The sequence below is a fragment of the Biomphalaria glabrata genome, chromosome 4 (assembly GCF_947242115.1).
Source record: "Biomphalaria glabrata chromosome 4, xgBioGlab47.1, whole genome shotgun sequence".
Taxonomy (NCBI): Eukaryota; Metazoa; Mollusca; class Gastropoda; family Planorbidae; genus Biomphalaria; species Biomphalaria glabrata.
Genome location: NC_074714.1, coordinates 15,402,607 through 15,424,363, shown reverse-complemented (window position 1 = coordinate 15,424,363; position 21,757 = coordinate 15,402,607). Strand labels below are relative to the sequence as shown.

Here is a 21,757-nt window from a genome sequence, read left to right as displayed (position 1 = left end):
ACAGGTCACTAAATAGCAGCGCCGTACTTAACCATTGTGGGGCCCTATGCAAAACCGATTTCACGGGTCCAAGTCTGGGTATGGAAGCGGATAAGTGAAATTTAAGAGTTTGTATTAGAAAACAAATTCGTCTATGCATTTTACGTACAGAATTACTTTACGAGCCTTGCGTGTAGCAAAGTCATACAGTATATACATAGCAAGAATTACCAAATGTTTAAATCTATCTTTGAGAATTGTTGATCTCAAGTAATTTTTCATTAGTTTGATGCGCGAGAAGCTTCTTTCACCAGATTACACAAATACGGCTAATGCATAATGCCATTTTTATTTATGGAGTGTAGGTATGGTGTTTTCCATATTGAATGACACCCCAAAATGACAATTTTTGTCTGTATATTTCCGTATATTTTACGGAATGTTTCGTATGTTTTGCAAATTCGGGAGATTTCCAGGAGCTCCTGGTAAATCGACAGGAGGGCGCGGGAAATCTGTTTTAAGTTATAAAATGATTTAATTTAATAATTTATACACCTTGAATGAGCGCGGGTCCTATGAAAGTGCGGGGCCCACTGCGGTCGCATAGGTTGCAGTGGCATAAGGCTTATGCTAAGCCGCCGGTCCACTAGTCACTAGTGTAATTTGTTAATACTGGCCAATATATATTGCTCCCTGAGGTGTGACCAGTCCTCTTAAGCATGGTTTGTCCCATTATGTGTGGCCCTTTTCTGCGTGGGTGTGGGCTAATGAAGGACAAAGACTAGGCAACTGATCTGCTTGCTATCTCTCACTTTTGTTTACACCAAATATTAAGAGATAACAATAACTTCCTATATCGCCCATTTTTATCAATTCCTAAATCTTTCATGAGAAATCGAAAGAAAAATTGAAACAAAAAATAATGTCGAATTAAAAAAAGCAAATCTTTTGTAGACGAATACGGTTTGTGGACGAACATTCTTTAAAAAAAATCTAACATACAAAATACACTGACAAAACAAGGGAAGTTAATTTAGTAGAATGTGAATTTTATTGAAATAATTCCCATCTTAAAAGAAAATTCTAAAGAACGCAGCAGGTAAAACAATAACTCATGATCCAGATCTATACTGGTGGTATCACTAGAGTGGGTGTCACCCGGTTTGGTCAGCTCATGGTGTCATTCTCGCTTGGGTAGAACTTTGAGATAATTCTCTGCATACAACAATACAATGATTATCAATTTCATCATAAAATGTTTTTGTTTATGACAATTTGCCAACATCTATTACATGTATTGAAATTTATGATTATTAGTAGCGTAGACAGTCTTAACATTAAAGCCGTTGAACTTTTGAGGTTTTCTTTTTTTTTTTTTTTATTTTAAGCTTGCAAATGTATCAATAACTTTATCAAAATCAATATCTTCTACGATTTTTTTTAAACAGACAAAACTGCATGGCATGATAATCAAACATTTTCCCTCTTTTGGTCTCAAAAAGTAAACTTCTGTTTTGAAAAGCATCTTTTACATTAGGCCGTAGATTCACAGTTGGTAAGAAATTGTTTTGGTTTAATAGAAAATATTGTTAGAAATTCTTTCCTACTTTCAATTTCCAAATGATGTCAGTTTCAACGATCACAACAAGACTATGGCTTGAATACTCCTGGTCTATTGCTGAAATCGATGTGGGCGGCCTCTGAGTTTGTTATCGTGTTTATTTTTTAGTCTAGATCTATTACTAATTTAATTACATGACTGATCCAAACTAATTGATTCATTTCATATAAGCTTTTTTATTTAAATGTAATTTTTGTATTTTGCTTGTTTTTTTGTTTTTTTTTAGAACTGCCTTCTCAATAACATTTAAGCTATATGTCATACTTTTGGCAAAGAAAAAGTTTAAGTAAGCTATAGCTTCGCAATTCTTAGTCACAGTTAACTCTTTAGCTTTAAATTACTTTAAGGTATCGTTGTCTTTCCATGTACCCAAAAGAAAGCAAAGAAAAGATGGGTTAAATCACAGACCTCTAGCAATAGTCACAGAACTGTTACTCTTGCGACTATAATTTTTATAGTAAAAATAAAAATTCAATTGAACCAAAAAATCTTACGCAAGAAGTATTTTCTGAAAACGACATTTTGATCACAAGCGTGGTCGGAAGGCTAAGAACGCTTGTGCTTGGCTTAGCTTGGCTACCTATGAAGGGGGCTCGAGGTTCAACACCCGACAGTTGTGTTTACTAAGCACCTAAAGGCAGCACGGACAATCTTCTCCCACACACACCTCCCCTTCACTGGTCCAGAAATGAGATTGAGCCATATCGCTATGGTCATACTATAAGCATAAAAGTAGTGCTATATCTTCTTCTTCTTCTTAAACTGTCAGGTAGAGTTGAGCCTTCGGCTCTTGGAACTCTAGGCCAGCAAAAGTGAACAAAAGCTCCCTCTCACCGGCCTGTATGAAAACAGTGTACACTGTTTTGTCTGGCGGGTGGGTCAGACTCGCGTCAAGAGGCCGCGTATAGATCTACTAAGATCCCCGCCATTTTTTTTTCTATACCAGACTAATCGTGTCGGACACGCCATTTATTATGTAACGGCCCCTTGAGGAACAACGCCTGGATTGTGACAAGGTTTTGGGAGCTTTTTTACAACTCCGCGCCCCTTAGGCATCCCCACGGGAGTCTTGTTTTGCTACCCTTAGCCTAATCGTTTCCTCCTACGATCGTTTCCACCCGGGCGCCACTATTAGGCAGGGTAGCATGCCCGGGTAGTGCCATATAAAAGCTATAATTTATTTGTTGTACTTATTGTTACGTATTTCTGAATCTTCTGGCTAGATGTATTAGTTGGCACACAAATAAAAACACTGTAAAGAACTTGACGACTAAACTTTCAGTTTCATATAACTTTAATGACTATTAACTCTAACATTACTGTAACATGTAGCGTAGAAGACTGTACAATATCTGCCAGTTTACAGTTAGCTATACTTCGTTGCAATTCATCTCTTCACTTCGTTGCAATTCATCTCTTCTCAACTTACACCGAGTCGTATTTCACAGAACAGACCAACGACACACTTCCCAGTGTCGCTCCAGGTCTCCCAAAGCTGAACCAAGTCGTCCTCAAGTCTATCGAATCAGAGCCGCACACGTCTTACATAGACTGTATCGACTGTAACGGCTCAAGTCCACTGTAGTTCGCTGTATAGACTTTAACGACAGTAGTCCACTCCAGTTAACTCTACCCTAGTTAACTTACGAGTCGTACACATCTCTCTTCCACAGAGCCGCACACGTCTTACATCGTCTGTATCGACTGTAACGGCTCACTCACGACTCCATACGACTGACTTTCACATTAATTCTCTGGCTTATAAAGAGTCCCTAATCGCTTGTCCAAAGTTGCACAAACACTCCTAGTATCCTCTGGAATAACATGTCAGGAAACGTCCGGTGTGATGCCAATGATGATGCATAAGTACCATTATGTCGGCCATTCTGTCGTTGATAGTATATAGTCTACGTGAAGATCCAATGTTGAATATTCTACTTAGCAACAAACTAAGTGATATCAAGCGGTTTGGGCAAAATTGTCTCTCCATTTTTTTAGCTCTCTTTTTTACTTCTATAATCTTAACCCATCTCTGCCTATGGGTCTTGGGCATAGGCCATCAGCTTCTTTCAGGCGACATGGTTCTGGGCGATTCTCTCCAACTGTCCCCACGTATTGCCCATACCGCGGCGTCCGGTCTACCTCTTTCCTTGGGGGTTCCAGGTTAGTGCTTGCCTTGTTATGTTAGATGCAGGTTTGCGGAGGGTGTGACCTATCCCTCTCCAGCGTCTCTATCTACTGCAATGCGCTGCTGCTTTGTTCTTCTTCACAGTTCCTCATTCGAGATTTCGTCTGGCCAGAATCTTTCGACAATAAAAGCAAAAACGTTTGTTTTAATTCTAAATGCTACTGCTAATGTTTCTGATGACTGACGACTTTTTCTTTTGCACTTGAAGATTTCCATTTGCACTTTATGTAATACTGAAACATTTCTAGACAATGCTCACTTCATATATTTGCAATGCTGGACTGACTCTTTGTAAAATTTTCTTCATCCAGTCTAAGCTGGTTTTATAGCCAACCTCAGAAATATATGAATTCCATCCCCTGAAATCATTATTTATAGAAATCTCGTTTTCTTCTTTTATTTGTTCATATTCTACGGAACTTATATTAATGGCGTTTGAGATTTTGGGAATGCTTATTGTCTGAAGACTGTCGTCATTTGATTAATTTAGACAAACGGTTACTTGACCGATGTAACGTTGCTAGCCACCATTTCGTGAGCTTCGATGAAGACAGTTCCTGAATTGAAAGCAGTTTGCAGTTTTGATATCCATGCTGCGGGTATAAAGCCTCTAGTACGGTTTATAGTTTCTCTTTTGAATTTAAGTAATTATTAAAATTCCAACCAAAATAATCAATTGAAGAAAAACAATTTAGATAATAATACATTGACAATTCATATTAAGACATAGACCCATTTGTTAATACTTCTTTTTTATTATAAAATAACATTTATACCAAACAAAGTAATTAATTACCAATAGTTATTAACTAGTTGGTTGACTTTTTCAATTGATTCGTGTGTTGTCAGGTAAAAGAAATAATTATGCAAAAGTCTAGCTATATCCAAGATTGGGTTTCGTAAAATATCGTGTCATCCATTGCGGTTGACAAAGTTACGATAAGAAGATTTAGAATTGACAAAAAATTATTTTTTTTAAGGTTTAGACATTTGAGTTCATTTGATTTTTCAATAAAATCATCAATAAAGAAAACTTAGCACTAGATATGTTTAAAAAAAAAACTAGGAAAAAAATATTTAAATTGGACAATAGAAGCATTGTTATTACTAAACATTATTTGGAAATCAGTCATTATCACTTTTGAATTAGTATTAAGGACAAAACCACAACAGAACAATATCATTATCTTCTCAATTTAAATACCAAAAAAGATATATATATGTATTATAAATTACTCAAGTGCTTGGCTATAGATCAAGATCCATATCAACTTTCCAATCTGCAAAAAAAAAAAGACACTTTTATAAATCCGTCTGTAAAATACTAATTGTGTAATTACCATCAGACCTACTTGTGTGATGTGGGTCCGTAAAATAGAGAACAGAAACAAAACTATAAATAAAAGTCATCATTTTTCCAGACTAATATTCACATCTGATTAAGGTAGTATTAAATCAGAGACGCTTCAGGGCAGAAGATCAAATAGTAAAGTAGCAATAATACATTAAACACCGAACCATAATTTACAAATTTATATACAAAACATAATAAAATACTCAAAATGACAAAGATCAAGGCACATATCTTTTGTCCAAATAAATTTTCATTTCTCCAAATGTGATCTCAATTCCCTTCCTAATCCACCTTAGGCAGACCCTACTTCCACTACAGCCCAACATAACCAACACCCTGTACGGCAGTGCTGAACAACTGAAGAATACAGCAAAAGAGCTCACAGCTCAGCATCAAAAAGCTGTCTAGAAGAAGAAAAAGCTCAATTCCTCAGTGCTAATAGAGCATGTTGACAGAGCTAAAGTCATCTCCGATTAGCATTCATGATTAAATTGACACATGGATTCTTGTATGACATAATTATCCTCTCTTTTGAAGTCAACTATTCAATTAATAAAATAAGAGAAGAGGCTTTTACTATACATCTCCAAACGATTATATTTTCGTATGGTATAGTCAAAGAACTTTTGTTGAAATTAGCAAAGTTTGATTTAGTTCGTAACACATAGATAAGGACACCTTCATTGTCTAGAATGTCTGAATGAAGAAGACCCTACGTGCTAAAATGAATCGTGTTGCTAATTTGATACGTTGCAAGAAAAAGTATTTCACAACAAAGAAGACATTTATACAACAAATGGTGTCTGGAAACTGTTTTGTTGTATTTGCGATTTTGTGTAGTCTACTCATTTTAATAAACGAAATTTTTGTTAACGACTTATTAATAAAATACTAAAAAAAGTAAAACATTTATTTGCTTATTAGAGTTGAATGAATTATAGAAATAGTAGCAATTGTAGATGTTTCCAAAAAAATAAATACAAAAAGACTTGGTACAAACTAACCACAGTGTCGTTCGTCTGAACCATCCCAGCAATCTTCTTCGCCATTACAAACCAGATCTTCATGAATACACTCTCTATTTCTACACATGTACAAGTGGTTCATTTCTGTACAATCATACTCGTCTGCACGATTAAAAAAAGAAATTTAGCAAATTTAATGCGATAATTAAGTATTGTGCGGTTGAAAAAAAAAAGGAATGCTTGAAATTATACATTAATTGAGTCCATTTGTTGAAAACAATGTCGAAAGTTTTCGGTGCAGTATAAAGTCGGTTCGGAACAGTACAGTCCGGTAGGAGTGTAGTGTTGGCGAGGTCCGAAGCTGTGTTCCACAAGCAACTGTAATAATTAACTAAAAGTTAAGCACGTGAATTAATCTCTCTAAAAAAAAAATAAGCAAAGTGTTTCGCTAAATACTCAAAATGTGCGAAGTGTTCTGTTAAGAACAACGTACGGGAACCACTGATGTGGCCGAGCTGCCTAAAATCTGCCCTCTAACATGTAACAAGAATATTTTAGTTTTTTAGGAATATCCAAGGCCTTAAATATGTCTAGAAAGTAAACTAGCTTTATCTCTTAGATTGATTAAGTATAATATGAGACAAGCTCCCCGCAGTTAGCACTGTCCTCGGCCCCTTATAGCGAGTGGGACCCAGGAACGGGGACGGTGCGCTGTGTCTGGCCCAGTCAACCGATATGACCTTCTACCGTTGGGAGCCCTCAGACAGGAGAGGGGTGAAGAGCCCCATGTCCAGGCCTGATAGTTGGATAAAAGCCTTTCTAACCACCGACGAGATAATGGCGCCTACGGCGCCGACGCCCTATTGGACTTCACTGAAGGTGCAATGTCTCATTTTTAGCAGCCCCCGTAAGGGGAAAAAGCCGCTATTAGGTTTGTGCAAAATGTCCGTCTGTCCGTCTGTCCGTCTGTCACACTCAGATCTCGAAAACTAGAAGAGATATGAAAAATATTATTTCATCATTAAATGCGGCTTCAAAAGGTTAGGTGCAACGGCTACTTTTGGTTTTCTAAAAGCAAACCGTTTAATTTATAAAATTAATTATGCAAGCGATTTTTTCATAAAAATACACCAATTCTAAAACAATTACGTAAATGTAAGGGAGGCAATGTTACAATATGTTAACAAAGATGGACAATTTGTGTGTATTTTCAGTATCACTAAGTCAAATATATTTTTAAAATGTACAGGAAATGTTTACAACAAATATAAATAATAGTTAAAGATGTTTTTTCTGGTCAACTAGCTGCTAAAATTAAAGAAAACATTTCTGTTTGTTTATAAAGGCTAATAATGCATTTTGTATGTAAATATCACACACATTTTTTTAATGGACTTTTTATGCAGCGATTTTCGTGCAGTAGCGTAACGTCGCTACATGATCAGGTACTAGACCAATTCCTTAAACTTTTTAAAAAAATCAGATTTTATTTATTTTTTGTTTAGTGTCCACATCCGAATAAAAGAAGATTATTTTTGTGCGTTTTGTCTGTTGGTCGGTCTGTCCGTTTCGATTAGATTAAAAAAACTAGAACTCTAAAAGCTATTGAAAATCTGATTTACACTTTAATGTTCCTCCCGTAACATCTCAATAGTTTTAATTATCTAAAAATTGATTGTTCCGGATTTTTTTGTGCAAAACTAATCAACCCCAACAAATGTTTGTTTGCTCTTCTAATTTATATTACATTCAATTTCCTTGCTTAAACGTTGCAAAAACACATTATCAATAATATGTTGTTCCGTTTTTTATGTAAATAGCATATTAATGCTAAATCAAAATCTCTATACTGACTTATATTTCATTAAGTGTAAAAATGTTCCGGATATTGTTTTATAAAACATGAATTATGCCTAATAATTGTTTGAAATCACATAATTTACTAATATTACACTTATATTATTTGACAATGCGTCACTATAATTTGGTTATCAATATCAAATTGTTCCGTATTTTCATCTTTAAACAAATTTTAAAAATATCGACAATAGGTTGTTCAGGGTTCTAATAAAAAGTAATTTACTAGAATTGATTACTGAAAATTACTTTTTAGACATTTAATTTTCTTGCTAAAACATAACATAGAAGTTCCGGATTTTGTTTCTTACAAATCGTCGCCAGAAATTTCCGAATTTATTTTAAAATCTACTAACGCCAAATAACTGTTTGAAATCCCTCTTCTAATTAATAAACAAATAATCTTCTCATTTACGAAATAATGTTTTTACGGATTTTTATGAAAAATATTTTAACTCACTACTCTCTTACAGTACATTTAACTTTCTACCTAAAACATGTAAAAATCTAATTATCGTTAATAAAAAGAATCCAAACACCAAAGTAAGGTATGAAAATCTCTCCACATGGCTGTAGTACATCTAATTGTTATACGAGACCATCCAAAAATTTTAATTAACGGTATTACATTTATCTGAAATTCTCTTTTTCTTTTACTATTTAAACAAACATCCGGAACAATCTATTATATAAACTTTTCAATTGTTGCGATGTTTTGAAACGTAAAATAAATGTTAATCAATTTTTAATAACTTTTAGTTGTTCTTTTTTTATATCAAGATGACGGACAGACCGACTGACAGACAAAACGCAAACACAATGCGGCTTTGATCCTTTTTAAATAAATTCTATTAGACCTCAGTGCACCAATGTCTATGAACCCTTGTTAAATATCTCGTGTAAATAAAGACATTTTTTATGGTACCGGTACTAGCCTATTGTGAGGTAATGGAATTTTTTTCTTTGACGTCATATGAATGGACTCTTTAAATGTAGGCTAATGTTAAAAGAACGCACTCGGTGCACCAATGTCTATTAACCCTCAAAAAATTGCTCGTATTGATGAAAACATATTTTAGTCTAACTAAGCCGTGTGACGTAGTGTTTTTTTTTCCTTTGACGTCATATGGAATGAATTCTTTAAATGAAATGCTAAAAGAACGCACTCGGTGCACCAATGGCTATGAACACTCGATAAATAGCTCTTATTGATGAAGTTGATTTTTAGTCTAGCTATGTCGTGTGACGTAGTGTTTTTTTCCCTTTGACGTCATATGGAATGAATTCTTTAAAAGAAATGCTAAAAGAACGCACTCGGTGCACCAATGTCTATGAACACTCGATAAATGGCTCGTAATGATGAAGGCGATTTTTATTCTAGCTAGGCCGTGTGACGTAGTGTTTTTTTTTTCCTTTGACGTCATATGGAATGAATTCTTTAAATGAAATCCTAAAAGAACGCACTCGGTGCACCAATGGCTATGAACACTCGATAAAAGGCTCGTATTGATGAAGTTGATTTTTAGTCTAGCTAGGCCGTGTGACGTAGTGTTTTTTTTTCCCTTTGACGTCATATGGAATGAATTCTTTAAAAGAAATGCTAAAAGAACGCACTCGGTGCACCAAAGTCAATGAACACTCGGATAAATGGCTCGTATCGATAAAGGCGATTTTTAGTCTAGCTAGACCGTGTGACGTAGTGTTTTTTTTCCCTCTGACGTTATGTGGAATTAATTCTTCAAATGAAATGAAAAAAGAACTCGGTATAGTAATGTTTATTAAGCCTCGTTATGTGACTCGCGTTTAAAAAAGGAATGATATCTTGAATAAGATCTAATCTAGATTTTTTAAAACTAGATCTAGATTTTTATTACAGTATATCTAGATCTGGATTTATATTCTAATTAAAATTATTTTAGAGTCTAGATCTAGAATTTCTAGATCTAGTTTAGACTAAAATAGACTAGATTAAGATGTAGAAAAAGTGTAGATTTTCATTTCCAAACGTTTTGATCAATATTGTAATGTTTTAATATACTAAAACTAATCTACTATTTTTTATTTAATTTAAATTTAAATTTACGGCAAATGAATCTTTGAAACATTATTACTTTTGACCATCAAAATTAAATCACCTCTTGAATATTATTTGCGAATATGCAGATCCGACAGGGATCCGACTTCGACGGGGGCCGCCTCTGAGTTGTGTAACACAAACTCTCTTTGTAATCTTATTTGTTTGTTTCCTGAAAGCGTGCCTGTTGATTTTTTAATTAAATAAATACGGAAGAACTTTACATTTTTTTTTTCACAAGAATACATCATTTATACAATTTTTCACTATAATATTAAATATCACATCACGAGATCCAGTAACATTCTCAATCCATGGCATTACATCATCAAAACATTTACACAAACTGTTTTGTTCTTTTCTACAATAATGTTATAACAACAAGCAAAACATATAAAATCCCTTTTTAAAAACGAAATTAATAAAACTTCACACCATTTTTAAAAGTTGCAAGTTATTTCCCTTTTTAGATATCATTTAAAATCATTAATTATAAATAGTTAATTGACTAATTGTCAGTAATTGATTATTTTTATTGATTCATGTTGTATTAGAAACAATAAATAATTATTTAAAGTTTCAACTAGATAAGAGAATTGATGTAGAATTGCTCAAGGGGACAAAACCTAATAATGTTTAAACATATTTGTAAATACTGAAGGAATAATTTCCCTTGTTAGTATCAAAGAAAATAAATAACCAGTTAACAATTAATTGACTAATTGATTATTTTTTTATTATTGTTTTCTATATTGTCTACGCCAGTGAATAATTTTGCTAAACTTGATCCGAGAATCGATGTGGCATATTCAAATTAATAATTGCAAACTTATATATTCTAACGGCATAGCAAATGGACTGCTTTACAATTGTACGTGACATGAGTAGCATAGGGAGATCAAAGAATATTTCAGGAGCGAGAAAAACTATCTATGAATTGAAGTACAATTTTTTAAAATAGAAAACAAAGTGAAATAAGCTTAGTGCTACTTAGATTGGTTAATTTTAGGGAAATGTGTGGGTTTTTTGGCAAGTTAAACATTGTTAAAATTGTTACAGTTTCAAATTTTTAGTAAAGTATCCCTTTCAGACTTTGCGATTCATGCATATAAAGGTCATCGTTTCTATGTTCAAGGTTAACAAAGTTAACAGCACAACGACTAACCGCGTATATTTTCCCAAATAATGACAGGTACCTCTTCGACCTGTGTGGATTCATTGGCGCCCTGATCATAATGAAATTGTAAGTCCTCATAGAGTTTGGAGCCCGAGATGGTTCGGAAGCCAAACTTTGTATCACTAAGCAAGACTAGTCACTTAATGAAAACATTTTTTTTACATTAGGCATTTGTTTTATTAAATACATGCGTCAGACTACTCTTTTTTAATGTTTGTAGTCCACGTTAGGAAGTGAAGCTGAGAAGTTAGATGTTAAGTGTGTATTCGTGAAAACTATTCAACAATTTATTTTAAAATAGTTTCCCCCTAAAAACTAACATTTGAAGTTTCGTACATAAATAATCTTAAAACTTAAAACACACACACACACACACACAGAAAACATTTTAAGGAATAACTTACCGCCTTTCACGACCAGGCGTCTATAATTAAAATCTGGAGATATAGAAATACAACTTTTTGCATTTACTTATTGAATGGTAAGTCTGTTGCTAAGACAATACAACTTTACATATTTTACATTATACTACTGAAATTAGCACAAAAGAATGTGCTGTTCTCATTACCGCATGTGACACCTTTGTCAGCTAACGCCTTTTCTTGATTTTCAATGTACTTTTCCTGTTTAGGGATCGTCATTACACATTCTTTGAAGAAGCAGCGAAGATATTTCTCGTAATACCTGATTTATAGAACTAAGAGGTGTAAATATTGTATTGCTTTCGTAAATCATAGTTTTATTATTATAAACGCAAAATATAAATCTATACACCAAATAATGAAATGATGTCAACACCTATTAGTGATATTCATGTTTGAAAAGCCATGTTATTCAATTTGTAATAGATCAACACCAACAACAATAAATCTATGCGATTAATAATATTCTAACCCATTGTTTTTGTTTAGCGCTATTTCATGCTTTTAGTTTTCACTATACACTATCATCTTATCACTTAACTGGACCAGTTGATAAAATGGGAGGGGGGGGGGGAGGAGGAGAAGGAAGATATATGGATGAATTTTACCGCCATTGTTTTATTTTTCTTAAAGCGATTAGGAAAAAAAAAGGAACGACATGAATTCAAACTCGTTTCTCACGCCTTTTGGTCAGACGTGCTAATAACTCTGCTAGTGAGGTTGTTATGAGTAGAGAAGATAAGATAGTCATATAATTGATTATTACAATTTAGAGCTGCGGCATATATAAAGGGGAGTAACTCAGCGTATACTACCACTACACTCAAACTTCTTTCCTTTGTTCGAGATACCAAACAATAGAGTAAATGACCAATATTTAATTAATTAGCTAATTGGTAATTTTTGGACATTGATTCTTATCTTGTCAGGTAAAAGAAAAAATTGTGCGAAATTTCACATCTCAGATCAAGCTAAAAGTAAGCATTATTTATTTTACCTAACAAACTAAGAATCAATTAACAAACAAAACAGAAAAAAAACAATTGTTCTTTAACTTTTGGTAATAAATTATTGTGTTTGGTATCGCGAAGAAGGCAAAGAATATGTACTTAAATTTTGTAAATTATTTTTCTTGGATCAAGTTGAAACTATATCTGCACTTGCCGTTCCTTTGGATACCTCAGCTGCATAAATGGGGAAGGGGGGCACTGCTGTGTAGACGACATCGCTCCGACCACAGCTAGTGACAGGAATTCATCTCATTTCCCTATTTGGTTATTAATTATTTTGTTTGATATTGAATAAGGGAAATAACTTCTACATTACTGAGAGATATTGATATATGCGGAGTTCTTCCCCTTATATAAGCTATTTTTTTACGTATTTTTTAATGTTTCGCTTGTTTATCATTTTGTATCAATTTTCTTTTAACACTACTAATTCTAAAGAATGTTCTTTGTGTGTGTGTGTGTGTGTGAGCTTGTGCTGATTGCCGTATTCCAAGGCAATCTATTAGGCGAGCATTAAAAAATCATGGCGTAACAGTGGTCAACTTTGGCAAGTCTTTTAAGACCATCTCAGGCGCCATCTTGCCTCACCTCGCATAGAGGAGAACACCTAGCAGTACGCTGCCTGCAGAAGTGACAGATGGACTCCTTATAAAGGCCGCCAGAGACGCACGTTAGACTTAATGGATAGCCATTGAAGTTGACGTATGGTGAAAATAGAATTGACATCGGCCTCTAGCAGGAGACTCGTGAGACTCGATGACATAAAGATAAAATGTTTCTAAATTTAAATAGTAATAAAACTAGAATCGACGTTCACTTACCGACATAAAGTCTGTTTATCATGTTTCTCTCCCTTTGGGTTCACCTTTCTTTGACAGTATTGTTCCCCATATAAACACGCTGTGAATAATAAATAACAATCGTACCACATTATCAATATAAATGTTGATTTCTTTAACATCTAATCAGTGGTAGCAGGCTGTAACCTGATTGGGGAAATTTAAAAAAAAAAATCCACTTATGAAACAATAATCAGTAAAATTATATTTCTTTCATACTGCATATTACTAGCGATAGAGCTTACACTTAACAGAGTATCATTTTTGTATCAGTAATCACTCAGAACGAGGGCTGACAGACTTTCCATTCTTTTTAATACATAGCTTATATGAACTTAATCTGTCAGTCTGTCTTGCTGTGTGTTTGATAAGTGTGTACACGCTCCTTCTCCCACACCCAAATTATGAAATTTACACAATTATTTCCTTTATCCGATAAAACAAAATCCAATAAATATTCTATTAGTTTCTGTTGTCAAACTTTCCATTTGTCACTTGTGGGTCTCTAAAATGTGAGGAGTTATTGAAAAAACAATTTTATCATCATGTTCTGTGGCTTGGAAAATTTTAAGTACAATAGTTAATTTCTGTCTTCTGAAAGCTAACATTAAAATTTTTTTAAAAAGTTAATTGGGTGATTTTAATGTATGTAGTTGTGCATTTTTAATTGATAACGATATCTATATGTAGGGAGATTTTATTAACATAAATGTTTTTGTGATTTTTTTTTTACATACGTACAATTTAGTTAATTTAAAAATAATTTTTTACATCTTTAACCATAAAGAGTAGACCTATTAGCATTTTGAAAATCTTTAATCATAAAATAGTATTAGCATTTTGAAAATACATTACTGTTTATGAGCAAGGCTAAATTGACTTCAGATAACTCTTCTCCATGTAAGTTGACTATTGCATGAGATTGTTTCCCCTTAGTATTGATATGTTGTACTTAACTATAGTGATTACCGTGAGACACGTTGACGTTGTTAATAGTTATAGGTTATGGGTAATGTTTATTTACTTGCATTATAGCTTGAAAATGCAAAATCTGAAAAAAAAAGGGAAAAAAAACTAAATTGTAAATAAACAGGCTATAGTAACTTAAATGAAATATTTCTGTATAGCATTGACATTAAGCAGTGCGTTACGAAAACGACTATTTTCAATATATAGAATAAAGAATAAAGTTCAACTACAGTGATTTAAAAAAAAAGGCTAATTACTGTTTATATGAAAGAAAATGATTACCGCATGTGAAATTTGTTGCAAAATATTTCAGATCTTCAAGAAGATTTTCTTTGGCCTCGAGTCTCTTTTTAGCAAGTTTTACTTCACATTTTTCAAACATGCACTTTAAATAAACAGTCAGTAAACTGAAATACAATCCCACAGCAAAGAATCAATCATTGAAATATAGACAATCCAATAGTAAAGTATCAATCATTGAAAAAATACTATCCCTTAGCAAAGAATCAATAAATACATTCCTACAACATAGTCTTAAAGATGTATACAACATAGTCTTAAAGATGTATACAACATAGTCTTAAAGATGTATACAACATAGTCTTAGAGATGTATATGTTTATTTGTATGTTCTCTTACAGGCATATTTTCTCTGTGCTCGTAGCTTGATAGTCAAACTTCATGTACTCCTCTATACAGTAAGCGTATCCTAAAGTACAAACTGCAATTTGAATTCAAATGGAAAGTTAGTATTTTCTAAAGTGTGAGGATTTATACTATTTTGTTTTTGTTCTTTTTACAATACCTCTATTCTAGTCACAACATCATGGAGGCTAGAGGTATGTGTGTGGGTGAAAATGGGTATCAAAACGGCTCTAACGATTTTCCTAAACATTTAACAGTAGATGTATTTCGCTGAGAAAAGAATTACTACCTAGTTGCCCACATTGGGAAAACTCTAGTTTGACTATTATATTTTTTTTTCAAAGTAGAAAAAAAATACAACTAAATTTGGCTTGACTAGACACAGCCATAGTGCTCCAAAATTACACGATAAATTTATAGTTTCTTTAAATTTATTGAAAGAATTCCTAAGCCTTAGTAATATTTTTCTATGTAAATCTAATATAGATTACACCTAGACTCTAGATCTAGAAGAAGATCTAGATATAGACTAGATCTTTGGATTTCTAAATAGGAAGTCTAGGCGTAGTATTAAATCTAGATGTCCATAAAATGATAAATAATCACAAAATGCATGGTGTCCAAATGGCTTAAATGATAAATACATAATTCCACGCATCTGACGGTGTCAAATTCATGGGTTCCATACCCAGTTTAAGCCACTTTAAAAAAAATATTTTATTATATTTTAAATTGTATCATAAAGGTATTGTGTTTTTTTTTAAAGTATTTTAAAAATGTTTTTCTTGTTATTAGTGAAATAGTAATGAAGTGAATTCATGTCATATACTTTTTAAAATGTTAAATACGTGAGACATCTCTAAGTTGACTTAATGTAAAGCGCTCACTGATATAAAATATATATATAGATATACGTTACATAAATCCAAAATATCTACCTAAGACATCAAATTATCTTACCCGGATGGGATTTTAAAATCTTCCTCAGCATATCATCGGAAAAGTTCTCAGGATTATATTTTTTCCTTTCCTCAATGACCTTACTTGTCATGTAAATGCTTATGTAAAAAAATATGTAGATTAAAACCATGAGACCGACTAAGATTTTAAAAGCAAGCAGCACAGAGGAGTCCATGGTTCAATACGTCGTCACTGAAATAGAAGCAAATATTTAAGACTTTCACGTAGGCATCTTATTTCTTGAAGTGACAGCAATAATCAAACTTTTACATTTGTGAGGATTACATATAATATTATTTGCTTATTTTTTCTCAAGTTTCGCGGGTGAGTTTACTAGAGCTAACTTAAGGCATTGGTGTGTAAAGTTTCATTCTTAAGGTGGGAAAGATTTTCGCTTTTTTAAAAATGTTTTTTGTTTTTTTCTGCATATGCCCAACTCTTCTAACACACATTCTTTGACACCTGCCCTGAAAAAAAAACAACTTAATTCTCCCCATTGGACTTATGAATTCAATACGATCCCAGACAACATTTCCCAGCTTCACCGTGGCTCTCGGGCGGAAACCGTCGTTTGAGGAGTCCATTAGTCCAATTAGGCAACAAAAAAGACCCCCTGTTGGGGTGCTTAAAGACGAGTCCATATCTACTGGCAAGGATGGAAGAAAGCCCCAATAAACATGTAACTATAGACAAACCGTTCCTCAAACGACCGTTTTTTTGTTTATGGCAGACATCTGTATGACTGATGTGGTACAGAAAAAGAATATGTGTGAGTTTCCCCGGCGTGCTCGGACATTGGCCTCGTTTCTAATCCGAGCGCCATGGGATATGAGCCATAAGGATGAAATAATTGACATCTGCTTGGATCTTTCCCTGACACAAGTTTGTTCAGACAGGCAGATGGAGGCAAGCTTCTATAGGCCAAAAGTTCTTAGAGTCCTGGCCTCAGCTCTTATTACGATTACTTAGAAGGTGAAAAGGTGTAGACATACATGTTCTAGGTGTACAAACTCAACCCAACTGCTCAGGGTGTAGAATCTCTTGTTCTATGTGTATAAACTCATGTTCTAGTGGTACAAACTCAACCCAACTGCTCAGGGTGTAGAATCATTTGTTCTATGTGCATAAACTCATGTTCTAGTAGTACAAACTCAACCCAACTGCTCAGGGTGTAGAATCTCTTGTTCTATGTGCATAAACTCATGTTCTAGTTGTACAAACTCAACGCAACTGCTCAGGGTGTAGAATCTCTTGTTCTATGTGCATAAACTCATGTTCTAGTTGTACAAACTCAACCCAACTGCTCAAGGTGTAGAATCTCTTGTTCTATGTGCATAAACTCATGTTCTAGTGGTACAAACTCAACCCGACTGCTCAGGGTGTAGAATCTCATGTTCTAGTGGTACAAACTCAAGTTCTAGGTGTAGAATAAAATGCTTTAAGCATGTTCAGTGCACACTTCGTCAAAGTAAAAAAAAAATAAAAAAATTCTTTGTTGATAATATGAAAAGATTAAACACATACATCTTGAGCTAGTTCTAACTGACAAATCAGCTGTTTATTAGGACACTATTCTGGGAAACAACAAAAGCATGTAATGGACATTACTCCTAGATACTGAATAGCATAACCTATTTATAACATGCATAAGAACATAAGAAAAAACATAATCATATATAAACTTGCCATTGCAATAGACATTAACTACACATCTAACTCTAGTAAGTCTATGTTTTATCAAACTCCAGGACTTACGCCGAGGTTCCAAACAACTTATTATACTGGTAAAACGTTCAGATGTTCCCAATAGAAAAGTATTTCCCAGCAAGTAATTACTCAGCCAGTACATGAGCTCAGTCACCTGTCTCCAGTCCAGTCAATAGATCAACACTTTATGTCAAAATTCGCTTCATTTTAGTAATTGCATTATTATTGATACAACGAAATTTGAGAAATAAAAAAAAAAATTCCAAACTGTTTCCCCAAATGTCTTTTCTTTGTGTGTATGTTTTCTTGCGAACTGACCGTGTTCGTTGATAAAAGTCGCATTGTTAATGAAAGCAAACTCCCGAAATTATTTTTTTTTAAGTGCAGATAGAAAAAGGTTGAGAAAAAAAAAAGAAAAAAAAGATTACAAAGACACGACGTGTCCGCCATTGTAGATAGACATTTTAAAGGAAAAACGTAAAGCTATCATTGTTAAAGCAATATTGCTTGCGATCATTTACACCCAAAGTGCGAGGTTCTGCTTTACGCCTGCCTGATTCTTTACAAGTTAGCAATGAGATTTATTTATATGACAAAATGATCTTGTTTATAAGGGCTCTTCGGACAGATAGTTTGACCAAGGCCCTCAAGCCTTTCCTGGCATCTGGAATGAACCTATGTGACTGTTGAATGAACTCAAGGGCTATCCATATAAATAAAGCATAGTTATAATTGTTTCATGTATTATAGAATGTACAACTGTAAATTTTTGATATAGTACCGTAATTTCCCTTACGTTAATGGTTTTAAAAGTGGCTTTATTCTGTTACAATAAAAAGACTTGCATATTAAAAAATAAACTTTTCAATTAAAAAACTAAAACATAAAAAAATAACATAATAATAATGCTAAAAAATATGATTTTAAGTAGCTTTTGTATCTGTTAGTTTGTTATTTTTTTAGATATTTACTGAAAAAATTGCCTGACGGACAAACAGACTACAAACAACTAAAGCGACTCTGTCCATCATGTGAGCTTCTAAAAACATGTTCCTGCTGTACATCTACATTACTATCTGAAAGAACTTTTTAAAAAAAAACCTTTCAATGTATACGATTAGAAATAATCGTCTTACAATATTTGTGTCTTGAACAGTGGGTACAGTGTGGGTAGTGTGTGGGTAGAGTGTGGGTACAGTGTGGGTACAGTGTGGGTGCAGTGTTGGTACAGTGTGGGTACAGTGTGGGTACACAGTGGGTACAGTGTAGGTACAGTGTGGGTACAGTGTGGGTACAGTGTGGGTACAGTGTGGGTGCAGTGTGGGTACAGTGTGGGTACAGTGTGGGTACAGTGTAGGTACAATGTGGGTACAGTGTGGGTATAGTGTGGGTACAGTGTGGGTACAGTGTGGGTACAGTGTGGGTACACAATAGGTACAGTGTGGGTACAGTGTGGGTACACAATTGATACAGTGTGGGTACAGTGTGGGTACATTGTGGGTACAGTGTGGGTACACTGTAGGTACAGTGTGGGTACACAATAGGTACAGTGTGGGTACAGTGTGGGAACAGTGTGGGTACAGTGTGGGTACAGTGTGGGTACACAATAGGTACAGTGTGGGTACAGTGTGGGAACAGTGTGGGTACAGTGTGGGTACAGTGTGGGTACAGTGTAGGTACAGTGTGGATACAGTGTGGGTACAGTGTGGGTACAGTATGGGTACATTGTGGGTACAGTGTGGGTGCAGTGTGGGTACAGTGTGGGTACACAGTAGGTACAGTGTGGGTACAGTGTGGGTGCAGTGTGGGTACAGTGTGGGTACACAGTAGGTACAGTGTGGGTACACAATAGGTACAGTGTGGGTACAGTGTGGGTACATTGTAGGTACAGTGTGGGTGCAGCGTGGGTACAATGTGGGTGCAGTGTGGGTACAGTGTGGGTACACAGTAGGTACAGTGTGGCTACACAATAGGTACAGTGTGGGTACAGTGTGGGAACAGTGTGGGTACAGTGTGAGTACAGTATGGGTACAGTATGGGTACATTGTGGGTACATTATGGGTACAGTATATGTACAGTATGGGTACAGTGTAGGTACAATGTGGGTACATTGTGGGTGCAATGTGGGTACATTGTGGGTGCAATGTGGGTACGTGGTTTAAAAGAGATAAATACAACACTGTATCATTACACAAGTAGTTTTCAATAAAAACAATATTATGAAGACTATTTCTATTATTTTTTAAAAAGACTGCATGTTTCACATTACATTTTTTTTCCTTAAAATCCAATTTAAGGTAACGAAATATTACATAAACTAATTTTAATTGTATTGAATAAATACAAATTCTTTTATATTTTAAATGTAACAATCATAACAGAGGACCATGTTGGTGTAACGTTTTATATTATAAACATTGTCTCCCTTGTCTCCTACACTACTATGACATTTCTATTTTATCATTTCTGTCAACATTTTGACCTACTATTTATATAGCCGTATATGAAACATATTAAAATGTAAACGAAAATAAATAGTATATATTTACCCAATGTTCCAGAGAACTGGACACATTTAGATCTGATTCAACTTTCCTCCTTTTTGGTCCCACTGCTTACGATTCTTTGAATTATATATTTTGGGGTCATGTTTTATCGGAAATATCCGTTTTTTTAATGTAATCAATATTTAGTAGTTCCTGACATATTTTTTTCCCCTTTAATACTTGTAGGACTTTATGTTGAACATTAAAACTACTAAAAGAATGTAGGTCGAGCAAAGTCAACCATCCGTGCACGCAGTGCTGTCACTTGGTCTAGTTCAAGATCTAAAAATAAAGGGGGGTGGGGCTGGTAAGGAAGAGAGGCTCAAACCTACGCAGTTTTCTGGAGATCTAGAGTTATCTAAGGGTGGCCTGTTCTTGTCAATGTAGGTTCGCTAAGTTTTTTTTTCCCAGCGTCATACTTCGTGATATAATGTATGTACTTAATTTTCGGTTCGCTGATGTTACCTTTGAATTTGGTTTTCTTTCCAGGTAAGCGTTCCTTGAGTCTGAAATAATGCTAGTCAGAACGACACCTTTTTTTTAAAACACCTATTAGAACGTGTTCCTGTTTACGACACAGACTAGCGTGCTCAAGCTGTAACAAATGCGGATTTTGTTCAGTATATTTAGTTTTTGAAAGAGATGTAAATTTTTCGTTGTGTAACTTACTTTTCTTACTTACTTAGGTCCTCCCGTGCCGTTCGGCGCATTGGTCGGCAAGCTGTCTCCATAGAGATCTGTCATTGGCAATGTCTGAAGTCTCCTCCCACCTGGTGTCCTGATGTCCTCCATGAAGGTGTGGCGCCAAGTAATACGAGGACATCCCTGTTTGCGCTTTCCTCGTATTGGCCTCCATGTCATCGCAACTCTTGATATGCGTAATTCATTTTGTCGTAGGACATGTCCCGCAAACCTCACGCGACGCTCTGTCACAACCTCACTAAGTGTTCGAATCCTAGTTCGGCATAGGATTTCCTTGTTTGAGACCCGATCTGTGTAACTGATTTCCAAAATCTGTCTCAGCCATTTTTGATGAGCCACAATTAGTCTTTTCTCAATTTTGACAGATGACTTCCATGTCTCACATGTATATGTTGCAGTTGGAATGACGTTGTGCAAATGGACAAAAAATAAGCCCACCCTGGTTTGTAGACAAGTACTCAAAAAATGTCTTTTAATGATATTTGTCTATTAGTTATACGAAATCGAAAATTAATGTATTTTTTTTGTTCCTATAAACTTTTTTAAAAACTTTGCCAAACATTTGTTAGTGCGTTCTTCACTTTAGAAGCTTTAAGTAACATTCTTCACTTTACATGTCACGTTACATTACAAAAAGAAAAAATTTTTAATTCAGAAGCCCACGTAACATTTGTAACGGTAACATTTTTCTCTTTGAGATCCTGTGTAGTCGATTTTTTTGTTCTTCATGTGTGATTGAATT

At 34.5% G+C, this 21,757-nt stretch overlaps 2 protein-coding genes across 2 annotated transcripts; both read right to left on the bottom strand.

The window, feature by feature from the left end:
* Window positions 1-4,522: 4,522 nt before the first annotated feature.
* Window positions 4,523-20,512, bottom strand: LOC129925839 (uncharacterized). Its single transcript, XM_056026818.1, has 10 exons — window positions 20,317-20,512; window positions 16,061-16,252; window positions 15,095-15,176; window positions 14,738-14,862; window positions 14,511-14,537; window positions 13,469-13,547; window positions 11,784-11,899; window positions 11,620-11,652; window positions 6,147-6,269; window positions 4,523-5,068 (listed from the first exon to the last, which is right to left on the bottom strand). Exons 2-10 carry the CDS (start codon window positions 16,233-16,235, stop codon window positions 5,037-5,039), a joined length of 792 nt encoding a protein of 263 aa, XP_055882793.1. The 5' UTR covers window positions 16,236-16,252; window positions 20,317-20,512; the 3' UTR covers window positions 4,523-5,036.
* LOC129925797 (soluble scavenger receptor cysteine-rich domain-containing protein SSC5D-like) lies at window positions 17,266-19,900 on the bottom strand. The gene is made up of 2 exons (XM_056026374.1): window positions 19,844-19,900; window positions 17,266-19,729 (listed from the first exon to the last, which is right to left on the bottom strand). Exons 1-2 carry the CDS (start codon window positions 19,898-19,900, stop codon window positions 18,872-18,874), a joined length of 915 nt encoding a protein of 304 aa, XP_055882349.1. The 3' UTR covers window positions 17,266-18,871.
* Window positions 20,513-21,757: the final 1,245 nt, after the last annotated feature.

Bases quoted from the DNA above. Each gene is read 5' to 3' on its own strand.
- LOC129925839 (XM_056026818.1), bottom strand. From the start codon at position 16,235: ATGGACTCCTCTGTGCTGCTTGCTTTTAAAATCTTAGTCGGTCTCATG. The intron at 14,863-15,094 runs GTAAGAGAACAT...ATTGTATTTCAG, and splicing joins AGCACAGAGAAAATATGCCT to TTTACTGACTGTTTATTTAA. The intron at 6,270-11,619 runs GTAAGTTATTCC...TTAATCGTGCAG, and splicing joins ACGCCTGGTCGTGAAAGGCG to ACGAGTATGATTGTACAGAA.
- LOC129925797 (XM_056026374.1), bottom strand. From the start codon at position 19,900: ATGTACCCACATTGCACCCACAATGTACCCACATTGTACCTACACTGT. The intron at 19,730-19,843 runs GTACATATACTG...CCTATTGTGTAG, and splicing joins ACCTACACTGTACCCATACT to CCACACTGTACCTACTGTGT.